At 42.0% G+C, this 16,624-nt stretch overlaps 1 protein-coding gene and 2 non-coding genes across 3 annotated transcripts in view; all 3 read right to left on the bottom strand.

The window, feature by feature from the left end:
- The window catches only part of NOP58 (NOP58 ribonucleoprotein), a 32,187-nt gene extending 19,915 nt beyond the window's left edge, over positions 1 to 12,272 (bottom strand). The window contains exons 1-5 of the mRNA XM_004601280.2: positions 12,022 to 12,272; positions 7,137 to 7,213; positions 4,118 to 4,170; positions 1,669 to 1,790; positions 264 to 400 (exon numbers count right to left, since the gene is read on the bottom strand). Coding sequence (XP_004601337.1) covers positions 264 to 400; positions 1,669 to 1,790; positions 4,118 to 4,170; positions 7,137 to 7,213; positions 12,022 to 12,066 — 434 coding nt within the window. The 5' untranslated portion in view covers positions 12,067 to 12,272. The remainder of the gene's footprint in view (positions 1 to 263; positions 401 to 1,668; positions 1,791 to 4,117; positions 4,171 to 7,136; positions 7,214 to 12,021) is intronic.
- Positions 3,934 to 4,020, bottom strand: LOC129400190 (small nucleolar RNA SNORD70). The gene has a single exon (XR_008627510.1). It is a non-coding gene; the product is annotated as a small nucleolar RNA SNORD70 (small nucleolar RNA).
- Positions 4,864 to 4,948, bottom strand: LOC129400191 (small nucleolar RNA SNORD70). Its single transcript, XR_008627511.1, has one exon. It is a non-coding gene; the product is annotated as a small nucleolar RNA SNORD70 (small nucleolar RNA).
- Positions 12,273 to 16,624: the final 4,352 nt, after the last annotated feature.

The following is a 16,624-nucleotide window of genomic DNA, read 5'->3' as shown; positions in this document are numbered from 1 at the left end:
AGAGAACACCTACGATGATATGAAGTTTAGAGTCTGGGTAATGAAGTCAAAACTGCCTGGGTCCTCAAATCCCAGCTTGTTCATTTACTAGCTATATTAACTTTGGACACCAGATTCCTCATCTGTAAAGTTAGTATACAATTCGCTTCCTAATACCTGTCTGAGGATTAAATGAGGACTTTGACATATTATAGTATGCTTAAAATAATGCTATACAGTTGCTTATTAAACATATAAGGTGATGCATCTTTCAGTATATTTACCTGTGTGCCAATCCAAGACACATAGCTGCCATTTCTCGTGGCTCTACCCCAGGAATTAAACCATCCATCTGAGAACGAATTCCTCTCATAAGCTCATTAACAACAGGACTGTGGATACAACTGAGATTCAGCTTTTCCTATAACACATACAAGTGGATTAGAAATACAAACTGCCTTGAACTAAAATATTACAATGACTGATTTAAACACATAGTTTCATAAAAAGCAATTTTCAGTGTTTGTTGAAAATAATAGTATAATTGATCTAAGTACTCTACAGTTTCAATCTGACTCAAAAGCCTTAAAACATCCCTTATTTCCGCCGCCCCCCCCTCCCGGCCGAATACAGCCAGGAGGAATCCCTGAGTGTGAAGGTAGAAATAACCCCTGCGCAGCCAGTTGTGACCCAAAACTTATTTTTTTTTAAAAAAAAAACACCATAAATGGTAAGCTGAAGCAATATTACAGCATTCAGGGGCTTTGCCTTGCATGCAGCAAACCTGGGTTCAATCCCTGGCACCACATACAGTCCCCTGAGCCCTGTGCCAGGATGGATTCCTAAGTGCAGAGCACAAAGGAAGGCCTATAATACAATACTATAATTTCAAGTTTTAGGAGAATGTTCATGAATACAGTGATTACATGTAGTATCTATTATAACTAAAGATTAAACTCCCAGGGGCTGGAGCAATAGCACAGTGGGTAGGGCGTTTGCTTGGCACACAGCCGACCCAGGTTCGATTCCCAGCATCCCATAAGGTCCTCTGAGCTCTGAGCACTGCCAGGGGTGATTCCTGAGTGCAGAGCCAGGCTCACAAAAAGGAAAAAAAAAAAAAAAGACTGAACTTCCAGAACTGTCAAATTATTCTTTTTCTCATGTTGGGGAGCTTACTCTTCCAGTCTGACCCTGCACATTCACTTTAAATTTTAATATCGAGCTATTATATACCCTTCATATACAAAAATATATATAAATGCCCTAATCCTGGGCGGTGTGGGTCAGAGTTAAAATGGTACTTAAAATAATTTGGTGGTGTGTGGACTGGAGCAATAGCACAGCGGGGAGGGCATTTGCCTTGCATGCAGACGACCTGGGTTCTATTCCCAGCATCCCGTATGGTCCCCTGAGCACCACCAGGGGTAATTCCTGAGTACAGAGCCAGGAGTAACCCCTGTGCATCGCCAGGTGTGACCCAAAAATAATAATAACAATAATAATAATAATAATAATTTGGTGGTGTATCTGTCGTTATCTTAATATATGCTTAGTTTGGGAAGCCAATTATATAGCCAAGAATAGACCAAGTATGAGAACTTGTGACAAACAATTTGTGGCATGACTTTGTAGTCACTATGCCTTCTGGCGAACTCCTATAGGAGGCAATAAAGAAAACCCTAACTTTACCTTTATAACCCCTCCTAGTTTAGCATCAGCGACCGCCAAGGGTTCCTGGGCTTCTTTTACTATTTTCTTCAGAACTTTCTTCAGCTGCTTATTGATTTTGCCCTCCATCAGAGCTGTGAATGCTTTTCAGGAAAAACAAAAACAAGGGTCAACTCTAAAAAATTTAACTCAAACAGTAAACTCTTCAGCTTCAAAAATTTGCGAAATAAGTACTTCCTCCAAAGAGAACTAAATATTACTTGCTTGTCAAATGACAAAAATGTTTTACAAATTACGTATTTTATAATCTCATTTGACCCTTCCACCTTACTTCTGCTACAGAACCAGATGTTAAGCCAAATGCAGCTGTCCTTTCCCTATGTCACACGAACCTTCATTTGATTCAGATCTAGATCATAAAGTTTGTATTTAAAGTTCAGCCTACAAAATTTTGGGATTGCTTTCACTTCTGGCAAGCTCTAAGTCTGCTCAGTAACTCCTAACCTTGCTTAGACCTACTCTTTTGGACCTACTTCTAACGCATCTAAGTTCTCTTTACTTTTCTTTGGTTTGGGAGGCAACACTCAGTTGTGCTCAGGACTTACTCCTGGCAGGGCTCAGAAAACCACAGATGATGCCCGGGATTGAACTGAGGCTGGTAGTGTGAAAGGCAATGGCCCAACTTGCTGTACTACCATTCCAGATCCACAAAAGGAATTTCTAAAAAGACCCCTAGAATCAGGGTTGCATCTTTTCACATATAATTCCAGGAGAAATTGTTCAAATCACAATCTATGTGAAAAATACCCCTCAGAGTGGGAAGTAAAGTTAAAACAACAATGCTTGCCAAAATAAAATCCTACCTATATTAAAATATTTTTCTTTTTATTTTTTCAAGGGGGTTCTCACAGCCCACTGTACTTGAGGGTCACTTCCTGTCAATGGTCAAGGGGATGTGAAAGCACCAGGAATTAAAACTGGAACACTTGCAAGCAAAGCTCCAAGCTCCAGCCCTTTGAGTCATCTCTCTGCCCACCTGATTTTAATTTTAAAACTGTGAAAAACTACCCAGGCAAACATTACTAGAAAAGCTAAATATTGAACATAGGTACTTATTGCATGTGTCTGATCACTACATATGATTGGCTAAGCATAGAGCCAAGAGGAAGCCCTGAGCATCACTGGGTGTGGCTCCATCAACCACCCCTCTGCCACCAAAACATTACTAGTTTTTCTTTATGACTCTAAAAGTCTTTAATTACTATTGTGTTGATAAAAACAACCCTAGACTATTTTTGAACACTAGTAATCCAGGTCATTTTTGGATCTTCCTTCAGCTCATCTCTCTAGCAACAGTGAGAGAGCATCCAGTATCAACCCGCCATTACTTAGCTTGTCCTTCAATTTCCACAAGAGAAATTGCACCTTTCATCTGTGGCTGATAACCAACATTATTTGGGTCTATCAAGTCCTAGCCAATTTCAGTGACACCCTACAGATCTTCACTTTGAAATCATATCACAAAGTAGCTGGCAGCTTTGTGACACAAAATCTAAACAACTGAAAAATCTATGATAGAATTTTATATTGAATCTTATTTTAACATTAAAAAAATCATTATAACTAAGTGAAGTGCCTACTGAAACAAGTTAATAAACTATATCAGTTAACTGAGTAGTCAAAGAACATAAACCATCCATATGAAATCATTACAAACCAGGCCCATTTTGATAAACTACAGTTTTAAGAATAAAGAAAAAATCCTGTCACACAAATAGAAACTTCCCCCCCCCCAATATCTTTAATAACATGGTGCCTTTTCAAAATAAAACAAAACTGTTGAATAGCTTAATTTTATTATAACTTCAACTGTGAATCCTGGCTAGTCTTACCGCTACTTTTATCAAAATGCTAAAAAAGCTGTGTACTAACCCAGCATTTCTCAGCCCAAGGACACATTGCTCTTGATGGGAACCAGACTACTCCAAGAGGGTCACAAGTAAAAACTGCTTTAATGGGGGAAGGGAAGGTCGTAGTAATACAGGACTAGGGTCAATCAGTAGATTAGGAAGTACAGTTGCATCAAAGAACGGAAATAAGGTCAGAAGGGGGCCATAGTGGGAAAAAGGCTGAGAAACACTGTTCTAGACTGCATTACCTTAGGCCCTTGTAGAATAGCTTTTACTGAATTGTGCTTCAGCATTGTGCTGTTGGCTTCCACAGATCAATTTAAACACTTCTCACCTCTCAGGGGAAAAAAAACAGGCCTACGGTGAAAAAAGCTAACTCAATGCTGTCTCAGTGGTAGTGACGAATTTGAGTTAGATCACTTAAATTCAGTTCCAAAAAGAATACATCATTGACAACATTGAGTAAGGTTAACTCAGGCAACTGAAGGAAACAATTTTCAATAAAGAAAATAAATAACCAAGACTAAAAACAGATTAAAAAATTAAATCCTTGACTTTACCTGCTAGTGCTTCTGCTGTATCCTGAAATTTTTCAAAATGTTTCAGCTTTACTCTACAATTGAAAAAACGGGGGAAAAAAGTTAGCAAGTATCTTATAATGAGTAAAGAGACTGAATTTGTTTCCAAAGCACACACCAAAAATTTTGCTTTAATTTTTGTTTCAGGGTACAAAGTTAGGTATTCTTTATGTGTTTCTCTAAATGTTAAGCTAACAATGTTGGATTACTAACAGAAAGTTGCAGACCAAAAGAAACTTTAGAACACATAAATTCTGTTTAAAGCAGGACACAGATGACTTTTACTATATGGCATAAGAAGTGACCTGAAAAAAGACTTAAGAGTTCCTCTTAGGTCAGGAATCTCACACATTCACTTGTATATCCAGCACAAATGCTGTTTAAAAATAGCTTGCTAGGATCAGAAAAATAGCTCAATGGGTTAAGGGTATGCTTTGCATGCAGAAGACCTGGGTTCAATTCAGGTACTGAGCCAGGGATGGCCAAAATTAACAAAAAAACTTGTTCTCAGTTCTTATTCCTGTTATACTTATTTATCCCTTCCTCTGCATATACTTATGTGCAAGATAATGCAGGACAACATAATAATTTAAGTTTTCAGGCCTCACCCAGTGGTGTTCAAGGTTCCATAATGGTGCCAGAGATCAAATCAGGGTTGATTATACACAAAGCATGGTAACCCCTGTACTACTACCCAGTTCCAGTTCTGCATTAAAACAAATGCTCAATTCATTGTTGTCTCAGTGGTAGTGACGAATTATGCAGTCGATCACTTTAATTCAGTTCCAACAATACATCATTGACAACAATGGATCACATTTGCTCAGCAAACTGAGTCAAACTACTTTTCCGTGGTATTCTAAGTGTTACCGTAATCAAGATTTTCTCAACTCACCAGAGCACAACCTGTCCATTCCCACAAACACAAAATGCAATGATTTAAGAATAATTTCTATTTATTCCACTTTACTTCAACCTCTTTTCCAACCTTCTAAAGTGGCATCTGTTTCTCTCTTTCTACACTTTGCATAAAACTACATGCATCGAGGCTGGAGCGACAGCACAGCGTGTAGGGCATTTGCCTTGCACGCGGCCAACGTGGGTTCGATCCCACCACCCCATATGGTTCCTTGAGCACTGCCAGGGGTAATTCCTGAGTGCAGAGCCAGGAGTAACCCCTGTGTATAGCCCAGGTGTGACCCAAAAAGAAAACAAAACAAAACAAAACAAAAACCCCACAATTATATGCATCAAGGACAACGCAAAAACAGGATTGCATCATATAAATTACTCTGAAGCAGTTTTGTACCAACTCTTCTCCAAGAGATTTATAGACGTATTACAGTTTATTCAACAATTTTACCATTGATGAACATTTGCCTCAAAATTTGGATTTTTGCAACCGCAAATGCTGCAACACTTCCTTCCTTCCTTCCTTCCTTCCTTCCTTCCTTCCTTCCTTCCTTCCTTCCTTCCTATTTTTTTCATTTTTGGGTCATACCCAGTGATGCACAGAGGTTACTCCTGGCTCATGCACTCAGGAATTACTCCTGGAGGTATAATTCCTCCAGGAGAACCATATGGGATGCTGGGAATCTAACCTGGATCGGCCGCATGCAAGGCAAACGCCCCATCCGCTGTGCTATCACTCCAGCCCCAACACCTTATTTCTTATAGAGACATTTGATAATGATGAGGAGAGAAAGGGAAGGAGGCAATAGGAATTGAACACAAGAACTCAAACAACTAATACTTGAGCTATCTTCCTGGCTCCAGCAATGATACTGTTTCTCTAATTATTTAAAGAGAAAATCATTTGGAAATGGTAAGTTTCCCAGGGCCAACATAAGTAGTTTCCTTGTATCTATCTGTGTTCTGCTTTTAGCTCTAACAAATTTTAAAGGGCTTCTTGGCATCTATAGATGTAATTCAAATATATCAACAAATCTTTAGCTCCTTTCTGGATCCCACTCACCAAATGCAATCGGTTTCACCAAGGAATTCACAGGTGGTGAAATAACCAGGTAGTTGAGAAACAGTCAACATCTCTGACTATTAATTCATTATTCTTAATTTGGCAATCAAAGTTACTCTTTCTGGGCAAGAGAACTTGGAGAATGCAAGCACACTTTTGAGAATTTATTAGCTAATAGCTTCAATCACTAAGGAGCTCATAAGTAGATGTCACAAAGAATCTATAAACATTTGACCATCACTTAAAGAAATAAAGTTAAAAATAAATCAGTAAGACCAGAGAGTTTAATGGGTAGGGCAAGTGCACATGGCTCAATCCCCGACAGCCATCACCAATGTTTTCCAAAGTTCTGCCAGCAGTAATCCCTGAGCAGAGCCAGGTGTGCACTCCCCCCCTCAAAGCAATTGGAGTAAGAGACTTTTCTGACCCTCAATTGACCCTGGTTTGATGCATGTAAGGCCCCACAAACACTGCCAGAAGTGATCCTTGAGCACAAAACCTGGAGTAAACCCTGAACACAGTCAAGAATAGTAAAAAATGAAAACAAAGAGACTGCAGTCCATGTTTTGGGGCCACTGCTGATAGTGCTCAGTGGCTACTCCAACACCACATAAGGATTCCTCCTGGTGGTGTTCTGGGAATGATGCAGTGCTAGGGCTCAAACCCAGGAATCCTTGATGCACACACAGCATGTAAACTAGCCCATGCAGCTATCTGGCCAGCCCTGACATTTACTACTTTTAATAAAATTATACTTAATTCACAACCACTATGTATCTCCAATTACTTTATAAAATAGTTGTTTTAGGGTGCTGTCCAACCTAGTCTTCAGCTGATAAATTAGCTGAGATGAACTATGCTTCAAATACATCATCTAATAATTAGGCTCACACATTTATTATTTCTGAAGTAGATTAAAAACTTAAAATGACCCACCTAGGGAAGGGGGGGCATATTAAAAACAAAACTAACAATGGTCAAAAAATCTTAAATGTTAACTGCTAAATTAGTTTCAAAATTACTTACATTTTATTTGCTTTCTCCGGAGTTTCAAATTCTTTCCATAAACTATCAACCTCTTGAAGTTTCTTTTCATTGAGAACCTGTAATAAATATTTAAAATGACTATGTATTTCCGACACAACTATCCACGTAAAATTGAGGCTGGAGTGATAGTACAGCAGGTAGGGTGCTTGCCCTGCATGCAGCTGACGCAGGTTCAATCCCGGGTGTCCCGAGCACTGCCAGGAGTGATTCCTCAGTGCAGAGCCAGGAGTAACCATAACTTATTGCTGGGTGCGGCCCCCCAAAAAAACAAAACAAAAAAACCATACATGTAAAACAACGGAAGCTATTTTTCTCTCTAAAATCATAAACCATCATGAGGGGGGGTTACATCCAGCAGTGCTGAGAACTTACTCCTGGCTCTTCAAAGGCCACTCCTGGCAGGGTTCAGCAAGCATCCTACTTGCTGTACTTGCTCCGGCCCCTAAACTAGCATTCTTTTCCTTCTTTAGGCACTTGGAATCAAACCTGGGGACTCATATACTTAAGATATGTACTCTACCACTAGTATACAGCCCCCCCAATCCTTAACATATCAGTTTTCTTATCCTGCATCCATCTGTGGTTGTTTTACAGCCCATTTAGTAACTGAATGTGAAACTCAGATCTACTTGAGATCTTTGATGAATATTTTTAATTGAGTCCACAACCAAGTACAGCACATAGCTAACAATATCATTAACCTTTCCTGATGTTATAATGCTTCAGTCTTAATAACCTTTGTAATTTTAATTATATTTTAGTCATGTCGATTAAATTTAAAATTTAAAGTACCAGGGGGTTGGAGATGGTACATAATAGTACAATAAGGCTTGCCTTGCATTGTGGTTCAATCCCTGGGTGCAGAGCAAGGAGTAAAACCAGATTTGCCCCCAACCCCCCCAAAAAAACATTGAAGTTATATTATAGTGGGTGTGGGGAAATGGGAGACTAGACACAAAACGGACCTTTGTAAATGCTGTACAAAAATGACGACTCATTAAAATCTATTTGTCTTTGAAATTTTTCCACTGTGAAAAACCCAAGCACATTTAACAGTATAACAGGTATACCTAGATCACCCACCTCTATACCAGAAAGGAATGAATTTTTGAACAAGGGCATACTACATCACTCCATTTATCTTCCTATCTCACTTTGCATTGGTTATTTAGGGCTTTGTTGCCTAAGGGGCTAGAGAGATAGTATAGGGATTAGGACAAAGTAGCTGACCCTATTCTATCTCCAAGCACATAGTCCCTGAACCTCTGGCCTGGCTACTAGGAGCCTATGTGGAAAAAGTTAAACATAAAAAACAAGGCTGGAAAATCAGAGTGCATACAAGGCAGTGCTAGGCCCCAAATTCAATCCCAACACTGATGGGCTGCAAGCACTGCTAGGTTGGCGCAGCATCCACATCACTTCACATTAACAGTCACAGACAGGGTTTACTAAGAGCCACTCCAGAAACTGCAACAATCCCCTTTCCCCTGCAAAATCATGGAAGGGAGGGAGAGAATGAGGGATGGAGGGAGGGAGGGAAGGAGGGAGAAAAAAATGAAAAAAACACGCACAAATTTTGTACAACATAAAATTGCTCATAAGTCCGAATTCCAACACTGGAAAGACTATGGGAAAAGATTAGTAAGTTGTGTACGAGGCGGGGGCCAGAGTGATAGTACAGTGGTTGGGTATTTGTCTTGCCTGCGGTCGACCATGGTTCGATCCTCGGCATATGGGAATATGGTCCCTCTGTGCAGAGCCAGGAGTAATTCCTGAATTCAGAGCCAGATGTAACCCCTGAACATCGCCGGATGTGACCCAGAACACCAAAATAAATAAATAAGAAGTTGTGTATGTATTTTTTCCTCTGCCCCTCTCAGAGAGCCCGGCAAGCTACCCGTGGCTTGTTCGATATGCCAAAAACAGTAACAAGTCTCACAATGGAGACATTACTGGTGCCTGCTCGAGCAAATCGATGAGCAACGGGATGACAGTGATGTATTTTTAACTTATACAAAACTGGTTTGTAACATTATATAAGCTTCAGTGGTATAGCTATATAAATCTACATCTTTATACACTGCAGGGATGGAACCTCAAACCCAGCTGTGCTCAATACTTATTCCTGGCTCTGCTCTCAGGCTAATTCCTTGGCGGGATGAAGGAGTGCCAAAGGTTGAACCCAGTCTACCATATGAAAGGCAAACGCTATCTCTCCATGACCATTATTCATTTTTATATTTTTCCCCTTTCTTTTTGCTTTTGGGGGCCAAGCCTAGCACTTGGAGCTTACTCTAGACTCTACACTCAGGAATCACTTCCTGGTGGTGCTCAGGGAACCACACGCAAATGGCAGAATTTTTATCTTTATTAGATTTAAAACACACTAATGTGCAACATATATTTACAAAAAGTGAGCAACTACTATTAGCTCCAGAATATTTTTATTCTAAAATAATCAATTAACTGACAGATTAACATTTCTATTCGAGTTAGTAATTCAAAATATTTGTACTTGGGTATCTATAAGGTTACATTATCTTGTGATATTTATTCACAAAATTGTGTGCAACTTAGGGGCTGGAGCGATAGCACAGCGGGTAAGGCATTTGCCTTGCACTCGACCGACCCGGGTTCGATTCCCAGCATCCCATATGGTCCCCTGAGCACCGCCAGGGATAATTCCTGAGTGCAGAGCCAGGAGTAACCCCTGTGCATTGCCAGGTGTGACCCAAAAAGAAAAAAAAATTGTGTGCAACTGCCCTTAACTTCAGAATATTTATTTTATTCCAAAATAATTACACAATGAAAAAAAAGTCTCGGGGCTGGAGCTATAGCACAGCGGGTAGGGCGTTTGCCTTGCACTCGGCAGACCCGGTTTCGATTCCCAGCATCCCATATGGTCCCCTGAGCACCCCCAGGAGTAATTTCTGAGTGCAGAGCCAGGAGTGACCCCTGTGCATCGCCAGGTGTGACCAATAAAGAAGGAAAGAAAAAAAAAGTCTCTTAAAATTACTAACATTAGAAAAACTATGTAACAAACAGCGGGACTTAATATCTCTATATTCTTAGCAATGGAGAACTATCAAATGCCTCCTTGGCAATAGGACTGCTTTTCTTTTTTGGGGGAAACCCCAACAACGGTAGTGAGTTGTGTGTTGAAACATGGAATGTAATCGAAATAAGGCGTAAACGAAGTGAAACATATCATGTGCAAGGGTTGGGACTGGGGAGGTGGGAGGGGGCGGCAGGTATACTGGGGGGGTTGGTGATGGAAGATGGGCACTGGTGAAGTGAAGGGGGTGTTTGAGAACTGTATAACCGACATAATCCTGAGAACTATGTAACCCTCCACATGGTGATTCAATAAAATTAAAAAAAAAAAAAATTACTAACATTGCCATTCAGACAATTCCCATGAGAGAAAAAATAAAGTCACCAGGTTGTTTCCAAATAACTGTTGCAACAGTTTTTTTTTCTTAAGGCCCAAATATTGAATGCAACAAGTGAAAACACTCTTATTTCCAAATGTCAGAGAAAATTGGGAGAAAAAAAAAGAAAAGCTCCCAGGGGACTGGAGCGATAGCACAGCAGGTAGGGCGTTTGCCCTGCATGCAGGAGACCCAGGTTCGATTCCCAGCATGTCATATGGTTCCCTGAGCACCGCCAGGGGTAATTCCTGAATGCAAAGCCAGCAGTAACCCCTGTGCATCGCCATATGGGAGGGAGTGAGGGAGGGAGGGAGGGAGGAAGGTCCTCAAATCAACATTTCACTAAATTCGATACATCAAGTATTGATCCGGATTTTCTGTGCCAGATTTCTGGGTTCACAACTAGAATACTACACGTTTTTTCTAGCACTTCTCCTTTCACCCCCATCACTGAAGTCCCGCTATCAAGCGGTTCCCTGCTCTTTAACTTTTTCATCGCCAACTTTCCCTGCACAGACAAGACAGTTAATTCTTAAGTGAATCACCACCAGCCAGCAACTTTCCCCAGGGCTTCAAAGTCAAAAAGGCAATCAGTAACGGTCCGGCCCACAGGTAAGCAACACGGAACGCATCACACCGGACCAACTCTTTCGTCTCCCTGCAAACATTCCACATCCCGTTTCTCTTCTCTTCACTATGATCATCGCACTAATTTCTTAAAAGCCAAAATCCACTTTCAACCCATTAGCCAATCCTGTCAGTTCTACCTTTAAAACATATCTAAATATTCGGGGGGGGGCGGTGGAGAGCTATTAACAGCGGGAAAGGTGTTTACCTTATGTGTAGCTGAATCGCGTTCGATCCCCGACACCCCACGTGGTCCCCCGACTCCCACAACGCGCGATCCCTGAGCAGTAGTCGGGGGCAAGCCCTGCGCACTGCCCAGTGTTGCACCCCCCCCCAAAAAAAAATCCTCTGGATCTTTCTCTCTACATCAACGTCATGTTGGGGCCCCCAAATAAAACAATGAATGCGGGGGGGGGTTCTGCTTCCTACCCGCGCCCCGGAAGCAAAGTAACTTCACTGAAGAACGCATTATCTATCCATTCTATTAAAAAAACTTCCGGTAATTCCTTAAAGCCCTCACAATAGAGCCCCAAGTCCTCTACACGACCTGTAACAATCGAACAGTCCCTCTGAGCTTTCGAACGCAGCAAACGCTCTTAACTCAAACCCACGCCCCATTCGGCAGGGCCACGTGCTCTCCGGAAAAATGCCTCTCTCAGGTTCCAGGCCACCCCCCCCACGCCTTCAGGGCACCGCGGGGAGGACCCCCAACGCTCCTCCGGGTGGTGGGTCCTCTCCCTCTTCTCGCCTGCCCTACAACCCGCCCTCCCCACCTCCCCCTCCGCGGGCTCCATCGCCCCCACTACCTTAAAGATGGCGTAGCCGACGGACGTTTCAAACAGCACCAGCATGGTCAGGCTGGGTCAGGGCGCTGCGCCGCCCGGCACGAACTTAGACCGGTGGGGGGAAAACAAGGCTGCGGCCCCCAGAGGCCCGCACGACCCGGGCGGGCCAAGAACACGGCGCGCGCCTCCCGCAAAGAACCGAACCACGTTGCTAAGCGTTCCACGCTAGACTATGCAGAACGCGTGAACGGGCTTCTTCTCCAAGGATTCTGGGACATGACGTCACTTCCGACAGCTACGGCGCCTCAGAGTTGGGCGTCACTTCCGAGATGTTCCCGCCACAGGGGGAGGCGGGGCGAGTAGGGGGAGCACCTAGGCTCTCGCGAGAGCAGAGGCAAGCCTTTATGCGATGAGGCTGTGCCGAGAAAGTCGAGTGGGCGTGGCTTTCCATCACGGACTGCCATTTACAAACAAATAAATGAATAAATAAACTACCAAAAACCCTCCCGTTTATCATATATTTAACATGCTAGAAGAGTGTCGCTGTCTCGTTGTCTGCCTCTCCCTCAGGTCTTTGGAAGCTGCTAACCTTGGGCTAGACACCTCCCTGGGCAGCCATGCTTCACCTTGTTGAGATGTTTTCCTAAGGACAGTAGGCCAGTGGCCGTGCAGGTGACCGTTCCTGGCAGCTCTGCTCCTGGCCAAACGGATTGGCTTAAAAAGATGTCCTTCAAATGTCTATATGTGCTGCAGTTAGAGAGTATGCACTTAGATTTTATGTTCTTTGTCTTGGTCACTGTGATGCTTCAGTTCTTTCACAAATCTGGCTTCTGAATGGGGATGAAACCTTTCTCCCTCTGGTCCAGGGCTCTATCTACCGATTATCTGTATCTGAAGTTGCAGCCTGCTGGAGTTTATGAACAATAAGTAACAATTTCCTCCAGCAGCTCTGCAACCCGCAATCCAGCGGCACCAAAATCCTGGACTGAAGAACAGAAAAGATGGAAGTGGGGGAAAGTTCAGAGATAAGAAAATTTAGTGACTGATGGCTGATTATACTGATTAGATCCGTGTGTTCAGGGAGGCAAGAAAATGGCTTCGTTATGAAAGATGGGGGTGAATGAGTGATGAAGAGATGAAGTTGAGAAACTGTTAATAGTGTTACAGAGCTTCACAGTATTTTTTGGTCCTCTTATTTGGGGGAGAATATACCCAATGGTGCTCAGGGTCATTCCTGGAGTGTGCTTGGGGGACCATATGCAGGGGCTGGGGGGGAAGGGGACATGCTGGAAGATCAACTGAGCAATGCGTGCACCTTTACATTTTCTCTGGCCCTTTCATTAGCTGAAGTGCAGTATTCTAGGTATGAAGTGAGATATCAATTATTCTGTCTTTTAAAAAATTGTTTAGGTAACATAGTTACAATAGTGTTAACATAATATTGATGTACAAAATTACTGCACACCACCACAACCAAATACCTAAGGTTATGTCAACTCTAATCCATCCAACAACCACTCATTAACTAATTTTTAAACATTTAATGAATTAATGTCTGCAGGAAGCAGTTTGTTTTCTTACATTTAAAACTTGCATTGTGGGACTGAAGAGCTCATACTGCAAGTAAGGCACTTGCCATACACAGGGCTGAATGGGTTCACTCCCTAAACTGCATATGGTTTTCCAGCACTGCCATGAGCCCTGTGTACAGAGCCATCAGTAAGCTCTAAGCAACATGACACCCCCCCCAAAAAAAAAGTGATAAATCTTTCATCCTTTACCCAAAAAGAAACTAAATAACTTATTCAGAAAACAATTTCTTCATGGTTGGCATCTCCTAGAAGTTGTCATTATACATTACCATTTCTATAATCAGCTCAGTGATGAATCAGGGGTTCAGCTCAATGCTAATTTTATATTTGGATCTCGGCCAAACACAGTAATTGTCATAAATTCCCTGTTGTAAGAGAAAAGTAGGAGATTTAATTCTTCATTAAACTAGTACAAGGTCAAGGGGACCTAATGCAAAGTAGTATAAGGAGAGAGGCCGGAGTGATAGTACAGTGGGTAGGACACTTGCCTTGCATGCAGCTGCCCCAGCTGACCTGGCACTCCATATGATCTCCCGGGCCCTCCAGGAGCGATCCTGGGTGCAGAAACAGGAGTAAGCCCTGAGAACCAATGGGTTTGCCCAAAAAACAACCGAAATAAAAGGTAGTATAGGTGAATATGGGGGAGGATATAGATAATCTAGAAGGGCATATAGCTTTAAGTAGGGACTTAACATGGTGAAATGACAAGGACAAGAAACATGTTCCTGGGGCCGGAGCGATAGCACAGCAGGTAGGGCATTTGCCTAGCCCCTGACCAACCCGAGTTCGATCCTCGGCATCCCATATGGTCCCCCAAGCACCGCCAGGAGTAATTCCTGAGTGCAAAGCCAGGAGTAACCCCTGAGCATCACTGGGTGTGACCCAAAAAAAAAAGAAAAGAAAAGAAACACGTTCCTGTGCTAGAGATGTGGCTTAAGTGATAGATCCATGTGTACATCATGTTTGGGACCCTGGATGTTGATGCCAGCCCTGTGTGGCCCCTGGAAGTACTGCTGGGTATGATTTCCACAACAATGACAACAATTGGTAGCAAAGGAAACATGGTTCTTCTGTTCTTTCTATCCTTCAATATCCCATTCAAGTTCTTTAAAAGTACATTGCTGGCAGTGGAGAGGGGAAACAACTGGAGGGCTAGTGTAGGGGGTAATGCACTATCCTGCAGCCTTTCATGCAACAAGGGTTTGATCACCAGTGAGGCATATAGTTCCCCAAATACTGCCAGGAGTGATGACTCCTGAACACACAGTCAGCAGTAGCCCCTTGGCATTGGACATGGCATCCCAAACCCAATTCTTTAGTCCTGCAAAAAGAAAAGTATATTATTGGATCTCCAGTACTAAGTCAGTGTCTGGCTAAATAAATAGAATAAATAGTAGTGGCTATAGAAATATGATTATGAACAAGCAAAGGAGAGGAACCAGGTACTTTGTGAGACCCACTGCTATTAGCAAACGATACCCATGTGCCTTATTAACAGGCAAGGGATGATATAGATCTTCATTTAGTTTGGGTAGTGAATCTCTTTCATGTAACCAACACATATTTGAGTAATCACTGTCAGATAACAAATTGCCAGAAATTTTTTGAGTACTCAAGGTCCTTGAGTACAGCCAGGAGTGCCTCTCCATAAAACAAAAACAAATATAAAAATATATTGTTGTTTTTGGTTTCTGCTATGTCCAGAATTAAACCCATAGCCTCATACAAAGCAAATGAGTTAAAACCTGAGCTACATTCCTGGTTTCTCAAATACAGTATTTTTAAGTAAGACCTGAGCATCACTGGTTGTGGCTCCCAAACCAAAAAGACACAAAATACTTGTGTCAGTATGAGAAAAGCATAAAATCTTAAAATGTCAAAGTCATATATTACATACTTTACATATACCTATACATATATCATTTGTTTATTTATGGGCCACACCTGGTAGTGTCAGGGGCTACTCCTTGAATGTTCAGGGGTCACTAAAAACTGAGGTCCCGAGGATTGAATCTGAAACTTCCTCAAGGAAATCATGCATTCTAGTCCTTTGAGATTTCTCCCTTGCCCCAAATTAATTGTCCTCCTATAATTACTATTTATATTCCTGACAGCTGTGTTTAAGAATATTCATCTTCCAACCCTTAATAAAACTAGGCTTTATCATAATTCTTTATCATAAGACCTAGCAAGGCAAGTAGATAAAATATATCTCATTTTAACATACCATTTATTTATGTATTTGTTTTGGGGTCACACTGAGTAGTGCTCAGGGGCTAGATACTGGCGCTGTACTCTGGAGTGACTCCTGGATGTGCTCTGGGAACCATATGTAGTACTAGAAATTCAAATTGGGGTCATGGCTGATGAATGGAAATGTATATAAGGCAAGTGACTCTCTCCTGTACTATCTCTCTGAGCCCCAAAATATCTATTTTATTTTTTAAATTTGGTTTTGGTGTCCTACCTGGTGGTGCTCAGGGCTTGCCTTTACTCCTGCATCTGTTCTCAGTAGTTATACCTGGAAATGCTTAGGGGACCCCATGTACTGCTGGGGATCAAATTTGGATTAATCATATATAAGGCAAGTGCCATACCTACTGTATTATTTCTCTCCTTTTCCTCCCCACCACTCCACATCAAGTCCCTTTTACCCAACCTCGGGAACATATTTCACAGATATAAGAAGGTTGAGCTCTAATTCTTGCAAGTATTTTACTGGTTTACTTCAGTACACCAGTCTTAGTGGGACTACCTTTACTGTCCCATTTCAGATCTTAATTTGAAGGACTAGTAGTGTTTGAGGGCCCCAGTTGCTTGGAGAATCATATGTTACTATGGACTGAACCCAGTGCTCCTGCCTGGAAGCTGCACAACAGCTCTTTGACCATCTCCTTAGTCCATATTCCAGTCTGGAAGCATTTTCCACCATTTCCTCTCCTGATGACCTCGGTTGTAGTGATTTTGTTGGTGGGAGGAGGCAGGTAGACTAAATACCAAGGATTGAACCAGGGGCCTCACACATCTGAAGC

Source organism: Sorex araneus, chromosome X (genome assembly GCF_027595985.1).
Source record: "Sorex araneus isolate mSorAra2 chromosome X, mSorAra2.pri, whole genome shotgun sequence".
In the NCBI taxonomy this organism is placed as follows: domain Eukaryota; kingdom Metazoa; phylum Chordata; class Mammalia; order Eulipotyphla; family Soricidae; genus Sorex; species Sorex araneus.
The sequence above is the reverse complement of the archived record's forward strand: the minus strand, read 5'-3'. Positions and strand labels throughout refer to the sequence as shown.